Genomic DNA, 26537 nt, shown 5'->3' on the forward strand with positions numbered 1-26537 from the left:
ATATATCCCATATATAATATTAAAATATATATATCCTTTATATTCCCCACCGTAGCACTACTACTTTAATGAACTGACGCAGCAGAATATGAGATACTGATATCAGTCAGCTCCCTTCTTTGTAGGCTTTGGTTAGGGATTAAAATTTTTGTATACAGGTTTATGCCATTAACATTGTTCAGACAACTCATTAAAATCCCAAAAGAGCCTTTCCACAGAATTCCATGGATTCAAGTTCAGTGGATTTGTTGGATTAGATCCAATTTGCTTCATGTGCAAGTCCTCAAAACCTGTATGTGTTGTTAGCTTCCCATTTATTGGCAATGGGAATCCAGACACAGGTGATGTACATGCCAGCACATTTACCTGTTACCACAAAGTGTTGTAGTTTGTACTCTCTTTTCATTAATATTTGCAGTTATTTGATGTCTCCACTAAATAACAAAGCTATGCTGAGAAAATTAGTCATAACACAAGGAAAGAATAATTTATGTATTATTTGTAGCCATTACCATTAGCAAGAAATGCTAATAGTGTTCTAAAAATATTTTATTTTAGTATTCATTACTATCAGAAATGAGTCCAAATAAACAAGAAGATACCTGAATCTCAATATAATTTGAGTATTGGTGTGGAAGGATAAGATGTATTACTTGATTTAATGGCAGATTAATTTGGAAGCATATTCTGAGCTTCTTCTTAATGGACTGTGCACCAAATTGACTTTTTTCTCCGATTTGTGGTTTTTTTCTGTCTGTTCATATGGAAACATATTAGGATGGGAGACATATCACTGTCCACCTTTTAATTCAGGGCACAAGGCACCTACTAGAAATTTGACAGATGGAAGATAGTAAGTGACATGTTGTACCTCCACTTTTTTTGGGTCCTGTGCATGTGGAGAGATATTGTTTCAAACAAAATAAAGTCTGCACATCGAATAGTTCTTGTGTCCAAGGCTGGAATACCTAAAGTTTGAAATTCCTCATTTGAACAGGAAAAATGTGGTGTAAGGCTTATACTGCCGAGTTCCATGCCAGGATAATTTAGTACCTATGACATGCTGGAGGAAATCTGAGAAGAAACTGGAGAAAAGTGCCAAGATTACACTTTGTGGTTCTGTAGAGCTTGTTGGGGAGTGCTAACAGAGATCTGCTAAGAGCACTACACAAGCATGGTGTGCTCTTCTGCAGTAGTGACTGCCTGCTACTGCATCCTCGCCAGAGCATCAGAGATCATGGCAGCCTCGGAGTTTTGCTTGATTTCAAAATGGAAAGAGCATAAAAATGAGGAGGCTTGACTAAAGAGGAAGTAAATAGGAGATGTCTCTGCAGGTGATACAGAGACTGTGTAAAAATGTTATACGGTAGCTATGACATCTTCATCTATTAGAAAGATGAAAAAAGTTTGGTGTAATTAAATATCAGGGAAGAGAAGCTGTTAAAAGGCATCCTTCAAAAACCTGCAGTTGTGCACATGTCAGGAAGGTAGAAAAAGAATATAAACTTTGGGACATTGAAGGCTGAAAAAGTGAGCTGGCCCTGGAGTTTGGGTACTTTCATCAGGCACAGAAAATGTCCAGACAAAAGGCTTGGGGATATAAGGCTGGTAGAGGAAGCTGAGAAAGGTTGTTCAGAAAGTATAAGGCTAGAACAAGAAACCTGAATTAATGTTTTGAATTAGAAAAGCCTGGGGAGGTCCCACACTGGAACCTTCTTTATAGAGGATGTATTGGGGATAAATTAGTGGTGATAATAATTACTGGAATAAAATCAGTGATAATTTTGTGTCAGGTTACCAAAATAGCTTAACATCTGTTCAAGACTGAAACAATAACTCAAATTATAGGCTTCATATGATAGTTCAGCTTATTTTTAAATAGCCTCAGTAACAGAGAGACTTAGAGGATTACTGTGACTTTAAGAAGATACTAGTTTTTAGGGGTAAAACTTGGAACATATACGCTAACAATTAGTAATTTGTACCTGACAAACTAGCAGAAACCGTAGTAGAAACATGAGAATCTGCGGAAGAGCTGGCATAGCTTTTGCAGAGGAAAACTGTGACTCAGGCATCTGTCAGAGTTCTCTGGAGATTCAAGAGGCACTTGGACTTGCTAAAGTTACTGTGGAAGGGCCCTTATGGAGGGCTCTTAAGGAAATTAAGTTGCCATGGGTGAAAAGTGTAGGTCTTGGGGTAGCTGAAGAGCTAGAAGATAGGTCTCAGGTTTTAAGTTCTAAAGAGAACCAGCTTGTCTGGCAGATAGATTCACATCAGTCTGATTTCATGTTTGATACATACATCTGTCATTACTGAAAATAAATTGCTTACTTTGTTTACCAACCTGAACTTTGTTCAAAAACAGCTTATGTAAATTTGAAGGGAAGAAGATATAACATATCAGAAAAGTGATTTGGGATTCTTAATTTTAATGATGTCATATAACTAGCTCTTTTTGATTGATACTGTGGGCTTTTTTCCCTCCCACCAATATCAAACCAACCGCTGTCAGCTCTTGCCTTCCTCTTCTAACAGTTATTTGTCTTGGCTGTAAGTTCTGTGGCAGAAAAAGGTTATCTTTCATTGCTTGGCTTAGTATGTCCTGGATTTTGTGTGGCTGCCTGATGTGGGAGTGTCATAAATACAATGCAAAAGTGGAAACAACCTCCCTTATTCCACAGTCCATTAATGCTAATAGTTTTCAATTCACTCCATCTTTTTTTCCTAGTGTAATGCTAAAGAATTTGTAGAATCACTCACTTCTGCAATACTGCCTCTTTGGAAAAAATAGACTAGTGAAAGGCACTTAGTTTTGAGCAATCTGAGATCTTAAGGTCCTTTCCAACACTAACTATTCCATGATTCTATGATTCTATCTGCATTCTGGGATTGAAATACAAAATAGAGATGATAAATGTTCTTTCATGGTGAGTACAGTGCAGGGTTTTGCCAAAAGGATTCTTAATTCAATAACTTTTAAAGCGTCTTTAAAAATTTTCAAGGGATTTACTAAGTTACATGTGAACTCCCCCTGCCTCCCAAATCTATCAGCATATGGCTTTAGGTGCTGTCTGGTAAGACAAGCCAAACTCTTCTCTTGATGTCAGTCATGTTGCCATCTGGCAGGAATTGATTGTAACTCCCTTCCTTTTCATTACCTTTGCATTTCTACCAGTTCACCAACTTCAACACATTTTTGCCTCTACCTGTTAGTGGAGCATGCCTTGCCTGTCATCCTTGCCCTCTTTAGTCCCAAGTTATTGTCAGTACAAGATGCATAAAAAAGCAGTAAAGCTCTGCTCTTAGTGTGAGGCTTTGATTCACGATCTTTGACTAACAGTAGGTGGCTTTTAAGAATTTTTGTATGTTCTTTTTTTTAAGAGTCATGGCAAATCCTAGGCAGTGCAGTTTTCCTTGGCTTGTCCAAAAGACTGTTATGCTAGGATGTGATATGTCACCTGGCTGAGGTTAAGAGTGTGTATGTGAGCAGTGAGGAGAGCTCAGCTGATGTGCACTACCTTGCTCTGTGTGAGTGGTGTCATTTTGTGGACTCAGTCCATGGAGATATTTAGAAACCTCCAGCCATGGTTCTAAGAATGCAGCTCTAGGTGGCCCTGCTTCAGCAGGGGGATTGGACAAGATAGCTTCTAGAGGTCTTTCCATCCTCAAGCCGCTCTGTGATTCTGTGTCTGTCCTCAGGCCCAGTTCAGGCTGAAATGTTCACATATATATATACACAGTAAAGCTAAACCAATTGTTAGTGTTGTATCAACAACCTAAATGGTACCATCCTTGCTTCATAAGAATTTCTCTTTTATAAGCTTTTCTTACATTCATGTCTACCTATGTTTTTACCTCCCTCTTCTTTATGAACAGCATGTAGTTAAGCATATGTTACACTTTGATTGGTTCAGTCAGTCTATATTGCAATTGTATCTAGAAAGGAGGCCCCATTTTTTGGAGGAGATAGCTAGAAGGGCAAGAGTGATTCCTATCAACAAGCTACTGGGTTTTTGTGGGGGTTTTTTTGTTTGGTTTGGATTTTTTTATTCTGTTTTTATCAGTTGTGTTCTTAAAGTGTAATTTTTTATGTTTACATGTATCATTATGTATTTTCTTTCAGTTTATCAAGAAGTTTTACAATGAAACTTGGGAAAGAAGATATGGCTTCTCAGTGGATGAAAGCACACTGACTCTCCTCTGGTCCATAACTGTTTCTATTTTTGCCATTGGTGGCCTTGTTGGTGCCATTATTGTTACCCCAATTGTGAAGTTCTTTGGACGGTAAGTGCATCGGAAAACTTGTACTTTTAAAACCGATTTCTCATTTATTCTCTCTGGAAGGCTTTACTTTTATTTCTTTCTAAAAACCCTACTCACCAGATTGCAAATTTAAACATATTCAAATTATGAAAGCTCATTCCTAAGGAGTTTCAAATTTCCAAGAGTAAAATTAGTACCTTTCTCGCTGGCCTTCATGTGCATCATTTGAGAAGCCATTTGCTCTGAACAGGCAGTGGGTTGAGATGTCAAGGAGGTCGCATCAAGGAGGTGCAAAAGGAAAATACCATGAAAAAGGAAAGATTTCACACAGGATTGGCAGATTGTTGTTTCGCAAGTCTGGTGGGACTCTTACTGTACACAAATAAAGCTATCAACATGTCTCATTTGCTTCTCAACAAACATTTGAAGAACTAAATTAGGATGAAGTTTTTGTTTGGTCTTCTGAAAGCCTGGGAGTGCCTTCCCTGCTCTATGCAATGCACTATTTGACCAAGTCTTGACCATAGGAAACATGAGTATTTTAGCAATTTTTCTGCTGGTGTATGTTTGCATTTTTGCTGCAGGTATTGACAAGATATATCTGTCATTTCTTTTTTGTTGTTTTTTCATATAGTCTTTCAAAGAGAATTTAAAAGTTGTATTTTGGCATTTTTTGTTTGGTTGGTTGGTTGGGGTTTTTTTGTTTGTTTGTTTTTGAAAGCCATTATAACATCCATCTTAACCGATCATTTGGCTCTTCCTTGATTGTAAATTCTACATAATTTGATATTTTTTGCTCAGTTAAATCACTGGAGAATATCACCATGGAGGCTTAAATATAAGAATCCACCTCCACTGTTCTTACTTTCCTGTTCTATGTTTCGACTATTTCCATCACTTTCAGTAGTACTCTACTAGGCCTGTTTGCTGTTCTCCCAACTATTCCATTTCCTATTTTTCATCTCAGAGTATGTTTTTAGGTTCTTCCATTTCATACTTACAGTAAGTCAGTGTTCTCTGCTCTATAAATCTATTATCCATGCTTCATTAATTTATTCTGCCCCTTCATTTCATCATTTGATTTTCAATTCTTAAGTATTTTTCATAGTCACATTATTATTTTTAGATTTGCAACTTCTTCTGCCAAATCATCAATTTGCCTTTTACACATTTATTAAATATATGAAACTATGCCTGACTCAGACTGATTAATTCCAGGAATTATCACTGAGTCTTTATTAAAAAGTGAAAAATGGCTTCAGAGATGGCTTGAATTTTTGGTGAAGAGTAGAACAGCTTTGTGTGCTGGTTTGTTAAAGTGGCAACTGATCTCAGTCATATATATACCACTTTGATTGAAGCAGATCATATTTCTAGGGCACCTAGGGTGCGAAAACACCTCTCGTGGATATGGTGTATGAGTACTTGATTATGTCTCAGGGACACTGGATAGACGATGCTCTTTGAAGTGTGGTTCTTGAGTTTTGGTGTTCACAGCACAGTGTGTTTGTCTGGTCTAGGAAACCAGACTGACGTATCTGTACCATAATAGAGGAGCACATTATGAAATGTTGATAGAACAATAAAATACTTTGCTGTTAAATTGTTCAAGTGTAGTTTGGAGGCTTGTATGTGTGATGAAGCTGATCTCAATTTACACTGACACAGAATAATGAACTAAGGGGGATCAAAAATATTAGTCAGAAATAATGTATGACTTTAAAAAGAGCACTCTTGAATTGTGTTGCTGTGAAGTTAATAACATAATTTCCAAATTACTTGGTTCCTAGGCCCTACTTACTTCAAAAGAGATGGAATTTTTCCAAAGAGAGCCTTCATCCACATAAGCATAAGTTCCATGTTCAGATGTGTCTTTTACACTTCATAATTTAAATTTTCTTCTTCTACCAAAGAGCAGCTGCTGTTATGTACCCTGAATATCCAGAGTGTTATGTACAGTGAATTGCTCAGGCCACTGCTAGGGAGGCATTTGCAGGAGAGGGACAAGGCCTTCCTTCAAGCACAGTGAACCATTTTGAGTATGAAGCAATTAAGGGAATTTCATAGAATTATAGAATGGTTTGGGCTGGAAAGGACCTTCAGATCATCTAGTTCCAACCCCCCTGCCATGGGCAAGGACACTTTGCACTAGACCATGTCGCCCAAGGCTCTGTCCAACCTGGCCTTGAACGCTGCCAGGGATGAAGCATTCACAATTTCCTTGGGCAACCTGTTCCACTGCCTCACCACCCTCACTGTGAAGAACTTCTTCCTTTTATCTAATTTAAACTTCTTCTGTTGAAGTTTGAAGCCATTACCCCTTGTCCTACCACTACAGTCCCTAATGAAGAGTCCCTCCCCAGCATCCTTGTAGGCCCCCTTCAGATACTGGAAGGCTGCTATAAGGTCTCCACGCAGCCTTCTCTTTTCCAGGCTGAACAGCCCCAACTTTCTCAGCCTATCTTCATACGGGAGGTGCTCCAGTCCTCTTATCATCCTCATCGCCCTCCTCTGGACTTGCTCCAGCAGCTCCATGTCCTTTTTATGTTGAGGACACCAGAACTGGACACAGTACTCCAAGTGAGGTCTCATGAGAGAAGAGGGTCAGGATCACCTCCTTCGACCTGCTAGTCACACTTCTTTTGATGCAGCCCAGGATACAGTTGGCTTTCTGGGCTGCAAGCGCACACTGCCTGCTTATGTTAAGCTTCTCATCAACCAACACATCTCTTCATTATCCTGAAGTCATCTACTTGTGGTCTTTAATCTGTTACTGGTTTTATTTAAACACCTAGTTTAAAGAACACACAGCTTGTTATTTATATACAAGTTTCCTTACTATACTTTTTGATTAAGGATGCATATTTTCTCCCAAGTGGAGCTTCTAAATTCTTTCTTATTATTGAATTTTGAGACATCAGTGCATTTCTGATGAAACCTTAATTCTGTCATTTTCCTAGTTGCAAGTTTTAGACAAAAAGATTATTAATTCAAATCCATAATTGAAGTTATTGTAGCCGTGGAGGGCACATAGTCACTAGGATTCCGTTCTGGCCTCTGGAACTATCCAATATAATGAGAGCAAATGACTACCTTGAAATCACAAGAGATTAATAATATGTGACTTTGCAAAAAGCCAGGGACAATTCTGAGAAACAGATTAATAAGTGTTTTCAATATTGAAAATACCTAAAAAAGAAAAAGGCAGAATAAAATCATTAAAGCTTAGCTCTATTCGTGTCTAGCTGATGGATGATCTGTGCATCTCAGGTGGGATGCTCATAGAAACTGATTACTACTGAGCAAATGGCTCTTCTCTTAGGACTAGTTCAGGCTCAGCTTGGGGGATTTAACTTAATTTATTGCCAGTTAGCTTAACTATTTTATTATTGAGCTGGTACTTGAAAACAGGACACCTTTCCTTCCACTATCCGAGGCTGAACATCAGTCCAGCCTCCTCTCCTCTCTTTTGGTACACTGGCAGGTCATACGCAAGTCTTTTTGATGAGAGAACGGGCAGTGCAGGGGGTGGGGATCAGTGTGTAGCAACTTCTCTTTGCTGCTGCTTGCTTCTCACTTTCCTCCTATGCTCCAGCATAGGTCCTCCATGGGCCACAGTCATTTGCCATTCTGAAGCACCTTCTTTCCCACTGACCTTGTTACTCACTCATTCCATCTCCTAACAGAAGCCACCCCTGCAGCCCCTTCACTTTCAAAACCTTGTCACAGACACTCTAAAACACTCTAAACCGTCTTTTTTTATTTTCTTCTTTTCATTTTTATTCAATCTGACAAATACAAAACCCTTCGGTTTAATCTTGGTTAGTTAGGCTGTGCTTTTCTGTTCTTTGCTGCATAGCATAAGGGGTCACTGGTCAATTTTTTCTAAAAAGATATATATTTTGTAGTTTTTATTTAAATTAGAGGAAAGTATCTCTTCAGATGAACATATAGCACTTTTTTTGACCTGAATGAATATTTTGTTTCCATTTTTGGCATTACTTACGTCACTTCAACACTCAAATTATATCCATTTGAAAAATCTGTTTAAAATGGTAAAATCACCACTCTTGACATCTATGTTGTATAAACATATACTTTAAATGAGGTGTATCTTATTTTTTGATTCTCAAACTGTTACTTATTCAGTGTTCAAAAATCACTAGAAAGCAGGAAAAGTAATTAGAAATACAAGTATTAAAAATATCTCCTATTAAAAAATGCATTGATCTGCTGTGTGAAGTTGGGTGACTTGTTCAGTGGGTGGGAGATTTCCAGTTGCTATCTAAGTGTTGAACTGGAGAAGAATGAGGACTGCTAGGTTGGTTTGTTGCCTGCACTGGTAAAGTGTAGACAGCCTTTCTGGACACTCCTTTTGCATGGAAATTATACCATACAGAGATTGAAAATCAATTGAGAATACTCAAGAATTTAATACCACTTCAGTTTTTTAATAAAATTGGTGTATTGTGCCTGTGTAATTTACTGCCAAAGTTAATGGATTCCTCATAATTTACATCGTCAATGGTGTTTATCTCGAGGTAAATTGGTTTTTAAATCAGTTGTTTATTTCGTACGTTGTTGTGAGTGGGATTGGAGGCTTTAGTACTGAGTTGTACCTCTAGAGCCAAAACAAGACTGTGCTTAATTATGTGTCTGCAAAACCTGGTGGAGGCAAAACTGCATTGCTTTACCGCATATAGACAACTGAGGTGACTCAGAGATGGAAACATAAGGTATAATCATTCTCTTGCCACATAATTAGGGAAATCATGGTGGTTTGTACTTAGATCATAAGCAATGCAAAGCAGCCATCTCATTGTGGTGTGTTGTACAGAGGTCACCATATCTCCAGTAGATCGCCCTGGGACTATGGATATCTGAGAATCATAAGAAACTTTTCAGTTGCTCACAAGGCTGAACCTGATGATAAACAGCTTCTCCAGCCATTCACCTGCAGGCTGTACTTTAGCAAAAAGCCACTTAAATCCATATCTGTGGAGAGATGTGCACAAAGTAGCAGTGATTGTCGGAGTTCTGGGTGGGTTTTCTACTTAAATCTTTCAATAGAGAATCATTGCAGCAGAGCTGTTGATTTTATATCCTTAACCACTGTTCTTCTATGTGTTCAGGAATGAGACCTTGGATGTCAGTGTTTGAATCTGACTGTCAAAGGCCCAAGAAATCCTACATAAAATTTCTTTTGTAAGGTATTTCCTCTGCAGAAGTTGAGACTTATGAGTCACTTTTGAATTAATGAGTCCCCCAAACTTGAGCAGAAAGTTCTGAGAAATGAAAACTATAAGAAATACAGCTGTTAGTATAGTGCAAATGAGAAATGGAGATGTTTTTGAAATTTTTAAAATACATTTCTGTGGGTTGTTCTTTTGGTTTTTGGTTGTTTGGTTTTTTTTTTTTTTACAAAGGAATAATTTCCATTAAAAAGATTTCTTTTCTTTGAAAGAAATATTTTTTTTTCAGGTGTTGACTGCTATAGAATCATAGAATCATAGAATAGTTAAGGTTGGAAAGGACCTTAAGATCATAGAATGAAATAACTTAAAAATTGGGGAAAAATTGTAAATCTATATTTTGATCAATTTCAACAATTTTTGGAAAAGGGTTGATTTCTGTGACTTATGTGAGCCTGAGTGTTTTTTCTATCTGTACAATTAGTAAGTAATTTTCCTCAACATATGTTTTTAATATCATGGATTTAAGGATGAATTACAATAGCATAAACATGTCAGTGTTGGGAAGTTCTCAAAATGGCAAAAATTGTATGTAGCATAAAACCACCTGTGGTTATATCAGCTTATTGCTATTTGAAGTATTCTCTAGTTCTTACATACATACATTTACCCAGAGTACATTTGTTTGTATTCATATATGGAGACTTAAGCATGACACTTGAATTCTTACGATGTGTAGGATGGGTAATTGCTGTGCCTTTGAAGTACGTATCTACATAAAATATCTTTTCCTTTTAGGAAATGTACGTTGCTGCTCAACAATGTGTTTGCAGTGACAGCCGCATTGTTGATGTCCCTCTCCTTGTTGGCAGGGTCATTTGAAATGCTCATACTGGGCCGTGTTATAATGGGTGTTGATGCAGGTAAGCTTTTAACACCCTAAACGTATCTGAAATGCTTGCACTATGCATAATCTTTCTCCTCTCCCCCAGTTAGATCTTTCTTTACATTAAAGAGGCATTTCATGGACTAGCCACACTGATTTTACTGAGACAAAACAGGAGACAAGGATTGGAGGATCTGATGTTTGGACAAGACACTGGAACAGATTCTAGCTGCTGCTGTCCACCCCTGTCCTCCTCCAGCTGTGGTAGAGCATATTTGTCTTCATGCCAAGAAAATCCTTTGGCTAGGAGCGTGTAGTCTATTTTTTAATGCTGCTTGCTGCTTTGTGTTTAGAAGTCATTGGATCCCATGCTAATATCAGTAGGATTAAGTGGAAGGTTTGTTACATCGTTTGCTCCTAGCAACATGGTCTTCCCATGCACACACTGCTGCATCAGAATAGTCTTGCAGATAGCAGTGAAGGTCTCAGCAAGTTCAGCAGATCTCAGCAGATTGCTAAATGGTGAGAAATTTTTACCTAATGTGGAGACAGCCTTGATGAATTGAGATTGTTCTACACTCTCAGTGTAATTATGTGATTCTAAACAATGGAAAGTACTTTGAGTTTTGCATCACCAAGCCCCCTTTTCGGCAAGTTTTGACTGTGTTGTCAGTAAACACAAACTATGATAGTTTGAAAGTGGATGTGTCTGTCACTTGCAATGTGAAGTTCATGGATAATTTTGGTGCTGAATACTAATTTTTGTCTCAGATTACCACCAAAGGACCAAACTTCTGGAGCTGTGTAAATATTATCAGTGCACCAACCAGGGTCATGCATTTGTTTTCCCCTGGCTTTGAGCAGCATTCTCGTCCTTATTTTATGTCTGTTGTTGAGAACTCATCACAGTTGCAAGCCTCTATTGAGAGGAACATCTGCTAATAACATTTTCAGTAAAAATACTTCACCTGACAGTGTCTGCTCTCTCTGCCTGATGCATTGTTGTTTTTATTTTCCTTACCTACACCAGCGCTGAAGTGGTTTTGCTTGTTTTGGGATGAGCGAATTTAAAACATAAAATCCATTCTCCTGGTGATTCTCATTTCCAAGTAACCTTTGGTGCTTCTCATCAAATAACAGCCTACGCACATCACTGTAGATCTGCAACAGATAATCAATCCCATGGTTATTAAATTGTGCAAGAGTAATTAGACATGCAGAGAAGATAATTCACACTGTCTGTGGACAGATAAAATTCTGTTCTTTGCATATTTTTATGCTGCTTTTGTGAGCAGATTAGCACTTGAACTCCTTTCAGCAGCTGTTTGTTTTGTACCTGGCATAATGAAAAGGTGATTTGACTTAATACATGTTTTTTTCCTTCCTTCATAGGCATTTCTCTGAGTGCTCTTCCCATGTATTTGAGTGAAATATCTCCTAAGGAAATCCGTGGTTCATTGGGTCAGGTCACAGCAATTTTCATCTGTATTGGTGTTTTCACTGGTCAAGTTTTGGGGCTGCCAGAAGTATTTGGGCAAGTACGTATTTAACAGATGTTTTCTGTGAAAGAACATAAGCATGCTTAAAATGTTATATTGTCATATTTTGGCTGAGTTCCATACAAAAGTGGAAAACAGAAAAATTGGAGTTTTGTTCTGAAGGACTTTGAAAAGTGGTTTCTTCTAAAAGCTTGTACGTATGACTGAGTTTGGTTGATGTGGCAACCAGTTTTAACAGGCTGAGTAGCTTGTGTGTATTCATATGCACGTTTACTCCACACCCCCCACTTTCTTGATGTACATTTATTTTTACTGGTTTCCAGTTTCTTTGAGTACCATGGAAGTACTTAAGAGTTTTTGCAGTTTCCATTTGTGACTTTTCAATGTGAGATAGAACTGAAAAATGCTTGGTTAGAGTTTGTATGAGGACCTGAAAAGGAAGACGCTTGCTCAACGATCATAGTGTTCCTTATAATGCACTACTAATTTTAGACTAGGAGGTAGAAAAGCAGAGTTAATATATACTTTTACAGAGATTATCTATTCTGATTAAGAGCCTTGCTGTCATAGGTTGAGATTAACTTGGTGGCCACTGGATGTCATCATTACTCTAAATAAATAAAGTCAAGGTTTGTTCAGGCTGGCACTTGCAAATAATTTTCACCCAAAGATGAATCATCAAGGTGGTGTGGAGGAAGCATCTGCATCAATCCTCTCACAATGAAACCCAAACTAAGAATCCCTTCTGACAGTCACTGAAAGTAGCAAAGAGTTGAAAAGTGAGGAGAGCTTGTCTTCCTGTGTCCATCCAAATTCAACTCCTTTGTAAATACATGATATCATCCTTCCTGACACTTTCATTTTTGTCTGACTGGCTCATATTCTGTCCCTTTACCCTTGGGCTCACTTATTCTGTTCAGCTCTCATGAAGGCAAATGGTTTGATTCCATTTGCTCTTTACTGAAGCACAGTTTACTCCCCACCCCCAAACCAACAGATTTTAGGAAAAGGCTTAAAACTGCTTTCACTGACCTTCATTGTGTAGCTTCTATGGATGTCCTGTTTCCTTGCTTGGAAAACTGGTCTGTTACAAACAAGGGAACTAAATGTCAAGAGGCTGATTTGACTGCTTAGAATATATGTCAGCCCTTGTGTATCAGGTTTTTGGGGGTTTTGTTGGCTTTTAAAGGTGAGATATCATGAAAATTCTTATTTTCCCGTAGGTCTTTGAGATATTTTGCATGGGGAATACTTATTCTTTTGTCTCAGCTCATTCTTGCTTGTTTTATTCCTCTCCTCCCCTTCCCTTCCTCCCAACTGTTGTCACTGCCAAAATATGGAGGTTGCTATTCTACTTCTACAATCTGCTTTAGTATGTAGTTAATTAATATTACACTGTTAAAGATAGCCATTAGTTTACATAAGAGCTACACTTCGTCTGTAGAATTAGTTCTTTTCAGGATGGCTAATATCACATCAGCATGTCAAAGGAGAAAAGTTTTGTCTGGTGTGAATTAGCGTATTTCCAGCAAAATTATTGGAGCCAGTTTGAATTTTCCAGGTGGGTATGTAAGTGTATTTTCCATTTAATATATTAATAAAATTTAGCACTGAGGGGATACCTCAGGCTGTTTGAAATGTGATTCCCTTGTGCAGTCTTATCACTCTTCGAAGGCTATATTGAAATTTCTGTTGGTTTCAGTCAAGCCAGGATCTTCTTCCCTAGCTTTGTCTGGTTCTCATTGAAGTCAGTGGAAGGTTTGCACCAGGAACAGCAGCCACTGCCAGGGGACATTTCTGCAGAGGATATGTGTGATAATTGCACTTCTGTTGAAGCTGGAAGGTGGCAAAAATGGTGTCCTTCGCCTGAGTTCTTTAGTTCTTCCAACACTTTCCCCTCTCTCTTCCCCAGCAAATACTTTGCTCAAATTTCTGTCACTTTGTTTGATCAAGTTCAAGAGGAGGCTCAAGACATTTGCAGGCTATTTTCTAGTTGCAGGCTTCTCTCTGTTTTCATGGCTTCTGTTCACTAATGATCTAAAAGCTTCTTATAATTCCCATGTTATTTTTTCTCCCTTCTGTTGGAAAAATCTTTGTTGCATTTGAGGTGAGGCCAGTATTCCAGATCCACAGCCACCATATTTTGGAGACAGCTATGCGTGTTGTGTTACCGATTTCAGCTATAACTGGAAAGCAAACTCTTGCTTTCCTCAGAAGCCTGAAGTCACTTGCATTAAACTTAAGCCATTCTCTAATATGCCAATGTATGGTATAATTCTACCTTTGTAAAATTCATAAATCATTTAAAGCAAATAGACAGGAAAGTTGTGATCAGTAGGAGCTTGTTGCCATTGATCATTATTCTGCACAACTGCTTGCACTAGGATGTGGAAGACACCTTTGTTAAGTGTGTCTAACAATGTTCAGCCTTTTCATGATCATGGCATAAAACCTCACAGATTATTATTTTGTTACTCTGTGGCTGGCTGGTTGTCTCTATGAGAATTTGTTGTAGATAATACTGGGTACATATCTTCTCCCATGGTTTCATAACAATTTCCTCCTGAGCTCTGTCATGTGCCTATTACTTGTATCTAAGAGGTTATTAACTGTAGTGTCTAAGCAGTGATGGTTTTGCAGAAAGGAGGGGTAAAGACCATGTTGGGCATCTTGCTGGAAGAGGCTTTTTGGAACAGGAATGGACATGGGGAGGGCTGCAGACATGGCTGAGGTCCTGTCTTATAAAAGGAGGTGACAGCAACATTGCTCGTGTGGCCAAGTAAATACAGGGAAGAGAGAGGAACTGAATTCACCATCTTAACACAAGAAATAAGAATTATAGAAGGAACACAGTGGCTTAATCTCAAGGACAATATTGCTTCAAGGATAACATTTTATAAATGTTCTGTAAATAATTGCATGCTGAAATTCAGCAGAGTGATGTTTGGAACAGATTCCTGGCTGAAGTAGCTTGAGCAGAAAATTTAACTTTTAAATTGAAGCTTGATGCATTTATCTGGATTATATGAGGTTGTTGCATTCAGTGGTTCTGTGGAAGTCTCACCACAGAAAAGGAAAGTGTTTACATTGGCTGTTGGGCATAGCCTTGCAAGCATCTATTAACAAGCTAATTAATGACTTCCTCCAGTATGGAATGCAACAGTGTTCCTTTAAACAGTCAAGTGTGTTAAAAATAGCTCCAAAGCACTGAGTGTTACTTAAGGCAATTCAGAAAGTCCTTACTGCTTTTTGTGTCAAGTAGCTTAAGCAGCCCCAAAGTGATTTTTTAGCAATCTTTTACTTATGAAGGCCAGCCCAGGTGAAGCAGGAGGAATGTGAGCAGCCCCAGGTTCGGTGCTGAGGGGCAGTGCTCAGCTTTGGCTGTGTTACTGTCTCAAGGCTGTTTGGCCGTCTCGTGTTCCTTCAGCCTTCCCAAGCTTTCTACTGGAAGTGCTGAGGGTTGACAGTCTTCTCATTTCATTCTAATATATTTTTCATGCCAGTTTTGCCAATTTACTCTCATTGTTCTTTTGGTTAACTGTTATTTATTCCTTAATATCTTGGAGGTTTTTTCCCCACATACTGTCGGGGTGCTTCCTTTCTCCTGCCCCCATCACTTGTGATATTTGTGTTTAAGGTTAGACTTCATCTCCTGTGGTAAAACAAACTCTTTAACCTCTTTCTTGTCCTGTTATCTTTCTCTGTAATAATTCTGGGTTTAAAATTGAACCCATAAGAACAAAATTACGTAGATAACCCAGATGAAATTATAATTTTAAAAATAGAATTTTATGAAATACTTATTTCCTGTTTTTTCCAGAAATGTTTTGGCCGAAACATTACAGAAATGCATTTAATTATTTTTTCCTGTGTCATGTCATATTGACACAAACAGAGAAGATTACTACATTCAATTTTAAAATTACAGACAAATTACGAAGTATGAAAGAGCAGAGGAAAAAAATTGAATGACTGTAAAGCCCAAATAAAGGCATTCTTTTAGATTCTGAATATATAGTCTTTTATTCTATTTGTCTCCAAATGTACTAATTTTAGAGTATTGAGTCTGAAGAAGGTGTTCCGTTATCATGCTATGGTTACTAAGAGTGATTATCCGAAGGAGAAAAGTGGCAGTCATGACAATGGTCCTCTGCTGCTGTGGTTTCATATTCTTACTTTCTTTCCTCTGTCTTAATTCCCTCTCATCCAACAAATCCTAACACTAGTGGGTTTTTTTTTCCAAGATTCCGATTCTTGTAGGACATACTCTATTGGAAACCACATCTACTGTGTCTCCATTTAGGTTTGGGAAATTGCACAGTGGTAAAGCTGGCTGGTGATCAGACTATACAGCATGACTTTATGTACTGGTACCCTGCTGCTCTCCAGCATGCTGGCTGCTGAAAGTACTGTGCTCATTTCATGTACTAGCTGCTTGGTTTAGTCTGCTGTAAGCCAGAGCCCTTAATTCTTCTGGAAGCCATGGCAGCTGTAGATGACAACTTGGTGCTGGCCCACAGGTATGCAGTGATGTTATCTGCTGTAACATGGGCACTGAATTATTGTTACTTGCTACAGGATGATTTCATTTGGGGCATTTTTTGCTGTATAGCATGTGCAGCTTTCCATACATCTGACTGAAGGAAAAAACAGATATTAAGATAAGGAGGAATGGTTTTAAACTCATCACTTCTGCAAACAGAAAAAACCTTCAGGTGTTTCCATTCTCTCTGTTTCTGTGATTCTGCAATTTAATCACCCATCCCATCTTTCTGACAGATTTCTCCCTGCAAAGCAAAGGTCAGTTCATTGTCAACTTCAGTTTTGAAAGTTCAAAGTTATGCTTAGTGTCTTGGCAGATTTATTGTCTGGCCTCATTCTGGCATATTCCATGTATTATAGAATAGAATCATAGAATACCCTTAGGTATCTCTTTGTAACTAACTCGCCTAGTTCCTCCTATACATAATGTCTGGCTCCAAAGGTTTTCCTTAGGGTAGTAATGTTTTCTACATGTTGTAGACCACCAGGCTACCTGTTCTATTGCTTCAGCTTACTTAGTGCAAGCGGGCTCTAATCTTTCTTTAAATAGCAGAGGATTTAGTTTATGGATACATTTGCTGCAGTTACTGTGTTCATATTTTATTTTTCATACATTGAGTCTCAGTATTTCTTTCATGTCTATACAGATATGAGAAAGGGGAGGAAAAAATACTTCACAATGTGTATACGAGCTCAGGGCAGATAAAAGTGGAATTGTTGCCTATTACCATGTTTTCCTCAGACTTCTGCTTTGAGCCTCCTTTCCCATGCACAGTGTATAAGGTTTTACCAAGATGGAGTTGTTTTCCCTGGAATTGTCTCCAGTGGCTCTCTGGCTCTGGCTGCTTCTCTGACCAGAACAGCTGTTAGCCATGGGCAGGCCAATGGAAAAATAGATTTTGTTTACTTTGGAAACCCTGTTTTATACACTTCAAGTGTTTCTAGGTCATGCACCCACAAGCCTGTTTAACTATTGCACTGTTTCAGAGCAGACGGTATGCTGTCCTAAAAACTTTGCTTTGCTTGCATCCTGAAAATTAATAGGGCAACACTTTCTGAATAATCTCTACTGCTGCTGTGTTTTGGGGGGAGAGAAATAAAAAAGTAGAGTAAACAGAAAACCTTTAAAATTCCTGTTGTGTCCATCTCTTGACTGTTGCAGCTACTTTTGGTCATCCCATTTTAAAAAGTGTAATCAAGCAATACAAGGTACAGGAGGGAGCAGCAATAGAGACACAAAGTGGCTTCTTGAAGAGAAAACACTGGATTAAGACTTAACTGCTCTTAAGGGTAACCCCATGCTGGGTAAAAACTTAAAGCGATGCAAAACAAAGTACACCAGAAACAACTCAGAATTTGTCTTTAGGTGACATGCTGGTTTTGCCTAGATTTTCCTCAGTTTTTCTTTAAATACGTTTAGAATTTGTCACATTGCAAAGCTGTTGTGTAAGTGGTTACAGTTACAAACTTCATTAATTGATTCTTGTCTCTTTCATTGGTTCAACATGAGTTATAGTTTTACATCCCACTTTGTTGGGGGAATTTGAGCAGCTTTAATGCATATCTGGCTAGAGATTACCTATTTTTGGGGTAGGAGTTAGCTGGAAATAAGTCTGTGTGTGACACATGGTGATACTGGCCAAACTGTCCTCCCTCAACAACTAATTATTTTAGCAAAGAGATTCTGATGCTAATATTTATATAAATTTCTACAGTAAAATGAGCTAAATTTGGGAAAGGTCTAATGAACTTCGTAGACAGTGTACTATATGTCTAGTAAAGAAAATCTCTGTGATGAGTCCCTTTCAAGTGAGTTTTTGCTTGCACAAGTGGACCTTGCTAAGGAATAGTTGTGATTATTTTTTTTTTCTTTTTCAAAGTCAGACTAAGAACTTCTGTAGCTGATGTGTCAAACTAATTTTCTTTACAAGACCTCTTAAAAATTACATTTGAAGTGATAGATAGTTGTGTATATAGGAAAATTTGTATGGGAATGTTTCCTTTTGCTTCACCAAGTTCTTTTAAAAGCACTCCTTCACTACACTAAAATAGACAGTGATGGAATATGTAGTTGTACAGCCTGTGCAGTTGAAGGCTCTTCTGAAAACTAAGCTTTGATTTTACTTGTCAAAGCTTCATTTTTAGTGTGGTTTTTTTCCCCCTTGTTTTTCTTTCTTTTTTTAGCTGAACTTTCTTCCTGAGACTCTTGACTCAGATTCAAGGATTCCTTAAAAGCTGTCAGTAAATTATAGATGAGAAAAGAAAGCAATTCAAAATTGCTCTGGGGACCTGCAGCCTATAGCTGGACACCAATGGCAAAATTGTCCTTTGGAGATGCTCTTGAAATGAATCTTGCACATTAGCATGATAACAAAGTATGAATCAACCAGTTTCCTCATATTTTTCTGTGAGGTCTGTTGTTCCATACATTTATCTTCCCTTTGAGCCGTGATAGTGATATTTATCTTTCAAGATACGAGGTGAGAATGTGTTTCAGAATATAGAACTCAGACTTCTCGTGACATTAGTCAGGCGAACTGCATGAAGTATCTTGGAAATGAAAGCAGCTTATGCCTCATGGATGCTTGCTGTTTACCAAATATAAAAAGGTGTTTGTAGCTTCCATTAGAGCAGGACAAAGTCATCCACTACTTTAGCAGTTTCCAGAATCACTCGAATCCCCAAAGTCCTACTTGTGATAATTTCAAACATCTGGCTGTGTATATAAGAGAAATGTAGCATCTTCATTCTGCCTAGTTAGATTCTTGAAATATAACAAAGTCTAGCTGGAGGCCAGTATCTAGTGGTGTACCCCAGGGGTCAATACTGCATCTAATCCTGTTCAGTTTCATCATTAACAGCCTGGACAATGGTGCAGTATTTAGCCTCAGCAAGTTTTCAGAGGATGCTAAACTAGGAGTTCTCAGTGTATTCATGTTCAGCTTTTGAAGGACAATTTCCTAAGGCTCTTAAATCTGAACTCAAAGACTTTAACTAAACTGTATGCCCAAATATGTGAGTTAAAGGTATAGGGTCTTCTCATAAGGGTTCTGCTAAGAATGCAGGAGACACATTAGTGCTTGTAATGGCTGCTCAAATGCATAAGGGGATAAGCTCAGAAAACTACCCTTGCAAAGAAAGGAACTTCTAAATACAATCTTAAATTAAGAAACAGAACAAGAAAATGTTTGAGCATTTATGCAGGTAATTGCTGATGTCAGCAGGTGTTTGTATGCCTTTCTGAGCTTGGATTGATCATGTGTATCTGGGTGGAAATCTGCCTGCTCTTCCTGCAAACTGGTACCAGAGATGCCAGTTAAGAATTACTTGAGGTAGTGATTTTGCAAACGGCAATCCTTTTTAAAGTATTCTCTGGACTCCTCTCTTATCTAGCTATGGGAAATTCCTTCATCTTTTCACAGGAACACATAAGGCAGAGTTTCTTATTGCTGAAGCAATTTCCATGTCATTTATCAAGGCACTCACACTTAATTACAAGGTGATCAGGGGCTTGTAGCTCACTTCACCCAATAGTTGATGCAACCAAGGGAAGCTGCTGTGCAGCCACCAGACCAGAGATAGGCGGCCTTGCTGGTGCTGACAGGGGTACAGAAACACTGCCAAGACCCCCTGAGTTGTTGCATATTCACAGTTCAATAATACCCATAGGGAGAGATGGTCTAATCTGTTACACCAGCCCTGTTAGTGGGTGCAGTGGGTGTTGATATCTTTGTGATGGGGATATTAAATGACTTATATTGTTTATATCTATTGTGGAGTAGCTGAGATCATGTATTTACTGGAGATTATAAATCAACTTTTTATTGGTTCCCACAGACAGACACAAAGCTATTTATTCATTCTTTTTCTGTACAGAACTCATTAAGTAATTCATGGGAAAACAGCTGTGAATTTTCATATTTGCAAATGAGTTTTAGTCCATTAAAGTAGTGCTGTGAGACTTCAATTTCTGAAGTTTTAGGAACAACACACAGCTGATTTGTCATTCAAATGTTCCAGATTTGCATTGGGAAGGAGATCATCCCGCAGGAGTGAATGTGGAAGTGGAAATGTGATTATAAAAGAAAGAGTGCTATGGAGATATGCGTATATATTTATTTTTAGACCTATTGCTGATCAACAGACTTATTGACAGAGCATCTAATGTTTGGATGAAAGTTTACCATCAGTGAGGACTACTTTCTTGTAGCCAGCCAGAACAGTGCCCACCTAACTTCTGAGAAGATGCGATTTCTGTGTAGCAGTACTTTGTTTAATTACGTCAGCTGGAAAAGCAGTAGACAAGCTTTCATGGAAACATGTCCTTCAACAGGTCTAAAGTAAAGAAAGACTTCAAAATACCATGGAAGGTGAGAGCAGTCACTTGTAATGTCAGACTGCTTTTTCCTGATCCACTGGAACATAGTTAACACATACAACTGAACTTAGAACATTTGTTTATACTGTCTATATAGTTAAGGTTTGACTTTTTGCTTCTTTGTCAGACTAGAAAAGGTGGACTTTTTCACTTACTGTAGTTGACCTAATAACAGGCAGTGCCTTCCCATGAACCTCATCTTACCCTTTGTTAGTTGGACTCTGCTGCAGAAGTTTATAAGCAAGTAAAGTTTCAGATTTGCTTATCTCCTTAGAGACTGAGTATCTGATAATATGTACAGATCTGCTCTTAAGCAACAAATCTAAAATGATTCAACCTGTGACTTCCTTCCCAGTGTGCTTCACATGCTGAGGAGATAATCACCATTTAAACCTTTTGAAGGTTCTGGATGATTAACATTTCAGTTTTAATTTCCATGGTCCTTTGTAAAGTCACTTCTTATTGCAAATTCATGTCCTAATATGTAAATTTGTCCTTTAAAAATTGGATATTAATGTTACTATGGTAAGTTGGTCAAGCATCACAGGGTAGCATGCAGTCATTGTATTGAGTAGTAGGGTGTATTTTCTAGACTTGGGTTTCTTAGTTTTCTTTTAAAACCACTGGCAAAAAGAAAAATCAGGAGATATATTCTCAATTAGTATTTTGAGGGATTCTTTAAACTTAAAGTAAATGTCAAATCAAAGTGAGATTTATTTTTTTTTTTTAATTTAAATCTTTAGTCTAAATCTTGGCTGTTATAACTTTACACAAAAAAATGAACTTCATCTGATGTAATTTCTAGATGTTCTGAAGCATTTTGCTTCACCTCCTGCTGTAGTCCAAGGAGGATGCAGATCTCTGGAATTGTGTGTGTCACATTTGCCAGTCCCACAGGAACAACTGAGGTACCCTAGGGCATCAAAGCAATACTATATGCTCAAGTGTGAGGTACTGAGTCTTACCTTCAATTATTTTAATTTACTATTTTATATTTTGATATTAATGGTAGTTAACCTGAGTCTACATGCATAGCTAAAAGGAAGTTTATTCAGAAATTTTGTTTGGCTCCAACATACCACTGACACTTCTTTCTAAAGACACTCAAGTGTATACGCTGATTGCTGCTAATCCCACTTGAAAGCTCACCATTTCCCATTGCTTTTCTCCAAAATTATTTACTCAGAAATAGATAAGCAATGAAAAAAATCACACCAGTTAAGTGTGCAGTAAAAAGCTAGTTGTTACTCCAATAAAAAGTTGGACCAAAAAACGGTTTGGGAAATTCAAACAGACACTTTAACTCTCCTTCTTGTATGTACATGATCTAACATGTGATTTAATGAATAGAAGGTCATAGAATTTGGACACCAACCACTTTCAAGGCTGTTTTAATTCCTGATCTAAAGGTCATTTACTCAGTAACAAAAACCTCCCACTGACTTCTGTGAATTTTATTTTACAGCCCTAAGTCTGGTAACTTTCTGTACTGTTTAATACCTGGGAAGACACTAAGACTCAAGTAATTTTCTTGTCAGAGCTGTATCTGTAGTACTGACATATAAATATCCATGTGGGTGCAGAACAGAGGTGAAGTACACATACTCTCTGGGTTGCCTCTATTTTAAACGAGAAGGTAAGCATTTTGTAACTCTGTTATTAAAAGACAGAAGTGAGTTACAGGAATGGTCATACAAAGAGAAAATTGTATCCAGCAAGGATGCAACAGTTAGATGGGGAGATCATTGTCTTCTGCAGCCAGAGAAAGTCGTAGTGTGTTTGGAGGGGCACAAGGAAGGTAAAGAGGAAGGTAGTTGTCCTGCATCTTGTGTGAGTAGCTGGTCTGAAGCCTGAGGTATAGAAGTATTCATTTCTCAGCTGCCTTATGATCATCACTGCTGTGCCATACCCTTGACTCAAGGAAGAAAAGACAGTTCTAACACTAAGAAATTAGTTCCATCTCAATATTTTTTCAGTCCTTGGCCCCAGGCTGGTGAGGTTGTCCTTTAATTTAGGAGTGTTTTGTGTGATGTGGTAACAGATGAGCAGAGAAATGCTGGACCTGAGCAGACTTCTCAGCTTTGCATACCCAAGTATGCCTACTCAGTTTGTTCTCAGCAGGGATGTAATTTTTTTGTGTGGCAAACTGAGTATTTCTGATATGAAGTTTTTGTGCCAAGTCTCTACTAAAAAGGATAAGATTCAGTTGCTTGAACATAAGCATAATGGTATCATTTTGAAGCCCTAGGCTACCTTAGATGTCCCTATGGGACTGGCAGATGTGACACAGAAAATCCCAAAGGCCTGAATCCTTATGGGGCTGCAGCAAGAGGTGAGGCAAGATGCTTCAGAGCACTGGAAATTATACTAGATGTAATGCTCTTTGTGTGTGCAATTACATTTTGCCAAACTAAAGTTTTAAATGTGTTCCTGCTTCTTATAGTAACACTAAAAAGAAAAGACTGACAAATCACTAGTTCTTGGACATTTTGATTATCTTGCATTGCATGCTCCCCACATATAAAATAGGTAAAATATGCCATTTTACATGAGAAAGGTATTATCCAAAAGAATTATTGCTGTTTGTAAGGTGTTCTGAGCTGTCATAAACCCATCATACACCTCCATCCCCAAGGAATTAATTACAGAATTAATGTGTAAAATGTGACTATTTAATAGTGATTGGTAAATAGACTTGCTCACTGAGAAATATCACAGTTCATCCTGAGCAATGAATGTGAGAAGAGGAGAGTGGGTATTCATTTTGCTGCAATGTCTTGCATATTTCAAACAGTAAAGCTAACCAAGCCCTCGATAGCTCTGTGGGGTGGGGTGGTGGGCATACTGGGATTCCGAGCAGGGTTGGAGTCCTCTGGGTAGTGACCTGTACTACCTGTGCCATAGGGAGGCTGCTGCCACAAGGAGGTGTTTGGGGCTTGTGTTTGGGGTGCAGTAATTTCCCTGTGGCTGTCGAATGCAGGGAGACAGGGATGTGGGACAAGTGCTCTGGGACAGCTGGGGTCAGGGATGCTCAGCTGCTGACTGTAGGGATCTCCACAGCACAGAAAACAGAACTTGGGGCAGAGAGCCTGGCAGTGCTGTAGTGGCTGATACTCAGTTGGGAATGGAGAGTGTCCAGGTTATGCTTTTTAACTAAATAATACAGTTATTGAGAGAGAGAGAGAGCAGAGTCTGTGGCAGTCATGTGTTCCCTTACTCAGTCTTTATGATACTGTCATACATCTTGAATATTTCATTGGCTCCAGTAGGTCTTTCAAAAAATGTGTGCCCACATACAGGGCAGAGCAGCACTTCTTCCCACCACTGTTCTATGTCACTGCCAATGTCTCAATTCCCCTTTTAAAAATTTTTATATCTATGTGTATATTCTCAGCCTCTTCTGTGTTGAAAGTGTATTCAAATTTCATCAAATTAGTGAAAATATTTAATGTAACTAGTGTTTAAATAGGTCATTGAACTTCATAAGGACCAGTAGTTCAGCTGACAGCAGTGCCTGTTGACATTTACCCATGCCAATTTCCTTTCCACCATTTGACTGTTACAGTAAGTTCCATTTTCTGCATTTTAGATGATGATTCTCTGACACAGTAACATTTGCTTTACTGTATTCTGGTATAGGTTAATCCCATCTCATTGCAGTTGATAACTCTATGTCGTTCTTTATTAATTTCCTCCCCTCTCCCTCCTCCTTGTATTTCTGCAGCTTTGCACTTTGTTCTACCAATCTTTCAATGAGTCTGTGGTTGTCAAACTTGCTCTACTATTTAACTGTCTTTTGTAAATACATCAAAGCCCAGTTTTTCATACTCCAGTCTAAGCAAATATCCATAATGTGACAGTTTAAAATTAAAATGTTACCATCTTGACATGCTATTTGTACTGATTCCAAGCGGGTGATGAATCGGGTCCCCTGTAATTAAAATATTTAATGCTCTTTTAAGTTTTTCCTGAAATAAAATGGGATGGGGTTGTTTTCATTTCTCTCTGCAGTGCCTGTGTGCTTCTTCTCACTGCTGACAACAGGCAAAGTGTTAATGTTTCTAAGTCACACCTACACTGTCTTTTTCCCTTACATTATTATTGCTTCTGAGCGTTATGCCAGTTTGTATCCTGTCCTATTCCTTCTTAAAGAGGTTAAAACCCCCTCCTTTTTCCCTCTTCTTCTAATTCTCTCTATAGGCTCTAGTTCAGCTTGATTTCCATAGTTTTTTACAGATATTTTAAATTTATTTTAGACCTCCTATTTCTTTTTGTAGTAGAATGAATAATTTGAACATGGATAATGTAAATTAAGAGAAAAGCAAATGGAATACATGTTCTATAGTGTTGAATAGGCATCACCCAAAAACTTTTGAAATGGATGGAGAAGTTTCCATTGACTTCAGTGATTTACTGACCAATTCATGAGAGCAATTGCAAGTAGGAGAATATTTATGAATGTTTACCTTAAGGCATTAAAAGTTAGCACAATAAAAAGTAAAACAGAAATCTTTCATGGAGGAAATAAAGGAAGCTTGGTATCTTACGTGCTGAAAATAGAGGGCTTTTTATTATGCTGTCACTGTTATTTATTGTGAAGGGTAAGTTTAGAGGTTCAGTCTTGTTCGTAGCTTTTTCAATATGACACTTTCAGAAGAGTTGAGAGAAATGTGACCATAAGCTAAGGGAGACTTTAATAGGGGTGTCAGCTTATTCCAAGTAATCTTTTTTTTCTTCCTTTAATAAGTGTCCTTGACATTGTGGAAAAAAATCTACACAAAATATGATGTGCTGATCAAGTGTAAGATTTGTATCTAGAGATATTGTAAAAAGTTCTAATGCTCCATAAACTTTTTTATGTGGTACATGACAAGTGTGTTTATATTATATAAATTTATTCCAGACATAGAATGAAACTGATGGATTATACTGCCTGTTCTCTTACCCGTTACGGATACCTACTTTGTTTATGTGATTATTAACTGTTCTTGGACTCTTAACCTGAGTTCTTCACTCAGCTGCACTAAATAAAGCAAATGAAGAAATAGTATATTGAAGTTAATGAGGGTTCTTAGGAAGACTAATAAGCTTGATCTTGACATTTTTTGAAAGAATCCCTTTCTCAGGTTGCTTTCTTGTCCCAGGAGATTTTGTTACAAAACCCCTCTATCACTTAAAGGGCAAGTGAAAAATTCTATTAGGAGATACCCCTCATATTCTCTCTGGGAGTTATTCAGTTATCTCAGGCCCTGATTCAGCTCTGGGGCTTAGATTGCATCCCATGCCATGCAGTACATGGTGGTTTAGACATTGCTGAAGTGAGAGAATGTAAAATAAAAACTATCAACAGAATATAGTTTGGAGGCTTTTGACCTTTGATTTGACTGTAAAAAGTTATATTGAAATAAAAATTATCTATCTCTGTTTAGGGAAATATGGACTTTGAATGGATAGATGAATGATTGAGGGACGGGATCCAAACCCCCGTGCCTCTCAGAGCTCCATCAGCCAGGATGCAGTGCAATCTGCCTTTGATCTAGCCAAGCTTTTGAAAATGTGATAGACATGATGCCTGAACAGTAGGTCTACTGAAGTCTCAGCAGGCTTTTCAATTAAGAACCAAGTCTCAGATTAGAAAGCATTGAATTAAATAGCTGAATGCTGAACTTGGAGAATACGACAAAAAAAAATCATCTTGGCATTCAGTTGGAACAGAATCTATCTTAAGAACACAGACAGATTGAGGGCCATTTTGTGGGAGAAAATAATACTGCTGG

General features: G+C 38.1%; 1 protein-coding gene across 1 annotated transcript in view; it reads left to right on the top strand.

The window, feature by feature from the left end:
* Nucleotides 1–2016: 2016 nt before the first annotated feature.
* The window catches only part of LOC104402112 (solute carrier family 2, facilitated glucose transporter member 9-like), a gene marked incomplete at its 3' end in the record, with an annotated part of 53476 nt that continues 28955 nt past the window's right edge, over nt 2017–26537 (top strand). Inside the window, exons 1-4 of the mRNA XM_010009900.1 lie at nt 2017–2226; nt 4124–4284; nt 10254–10378; nt 11734–11879. Of these exons, the coding sequence (XP_010008202.1) occupies nt 2017–2226; nt 4124–4284; nt 10254–10378; nt 11734–11879 (642 nt within the window). The remainder of the gene's footprint in view (nt 2227–4123; nt 4285–10253; nt 10379–11733; nt 11880–26537) is intronic.

This window comes from Nestor notabilis, unplaced genomic scaffold (assembly GCF_000696875.1).
Source record: "Nestor notabilis isolate BGI_N333 unplaced genomic scaffold, ASM69687v1 scaffold13012, whole genome shotgun sequence".
Lineage (NCBI taxonomy): Eukaryota > Metazoa > Chordata > Aves > Psittaciformes > Psittacidae > Nestor > Nestor notabilis.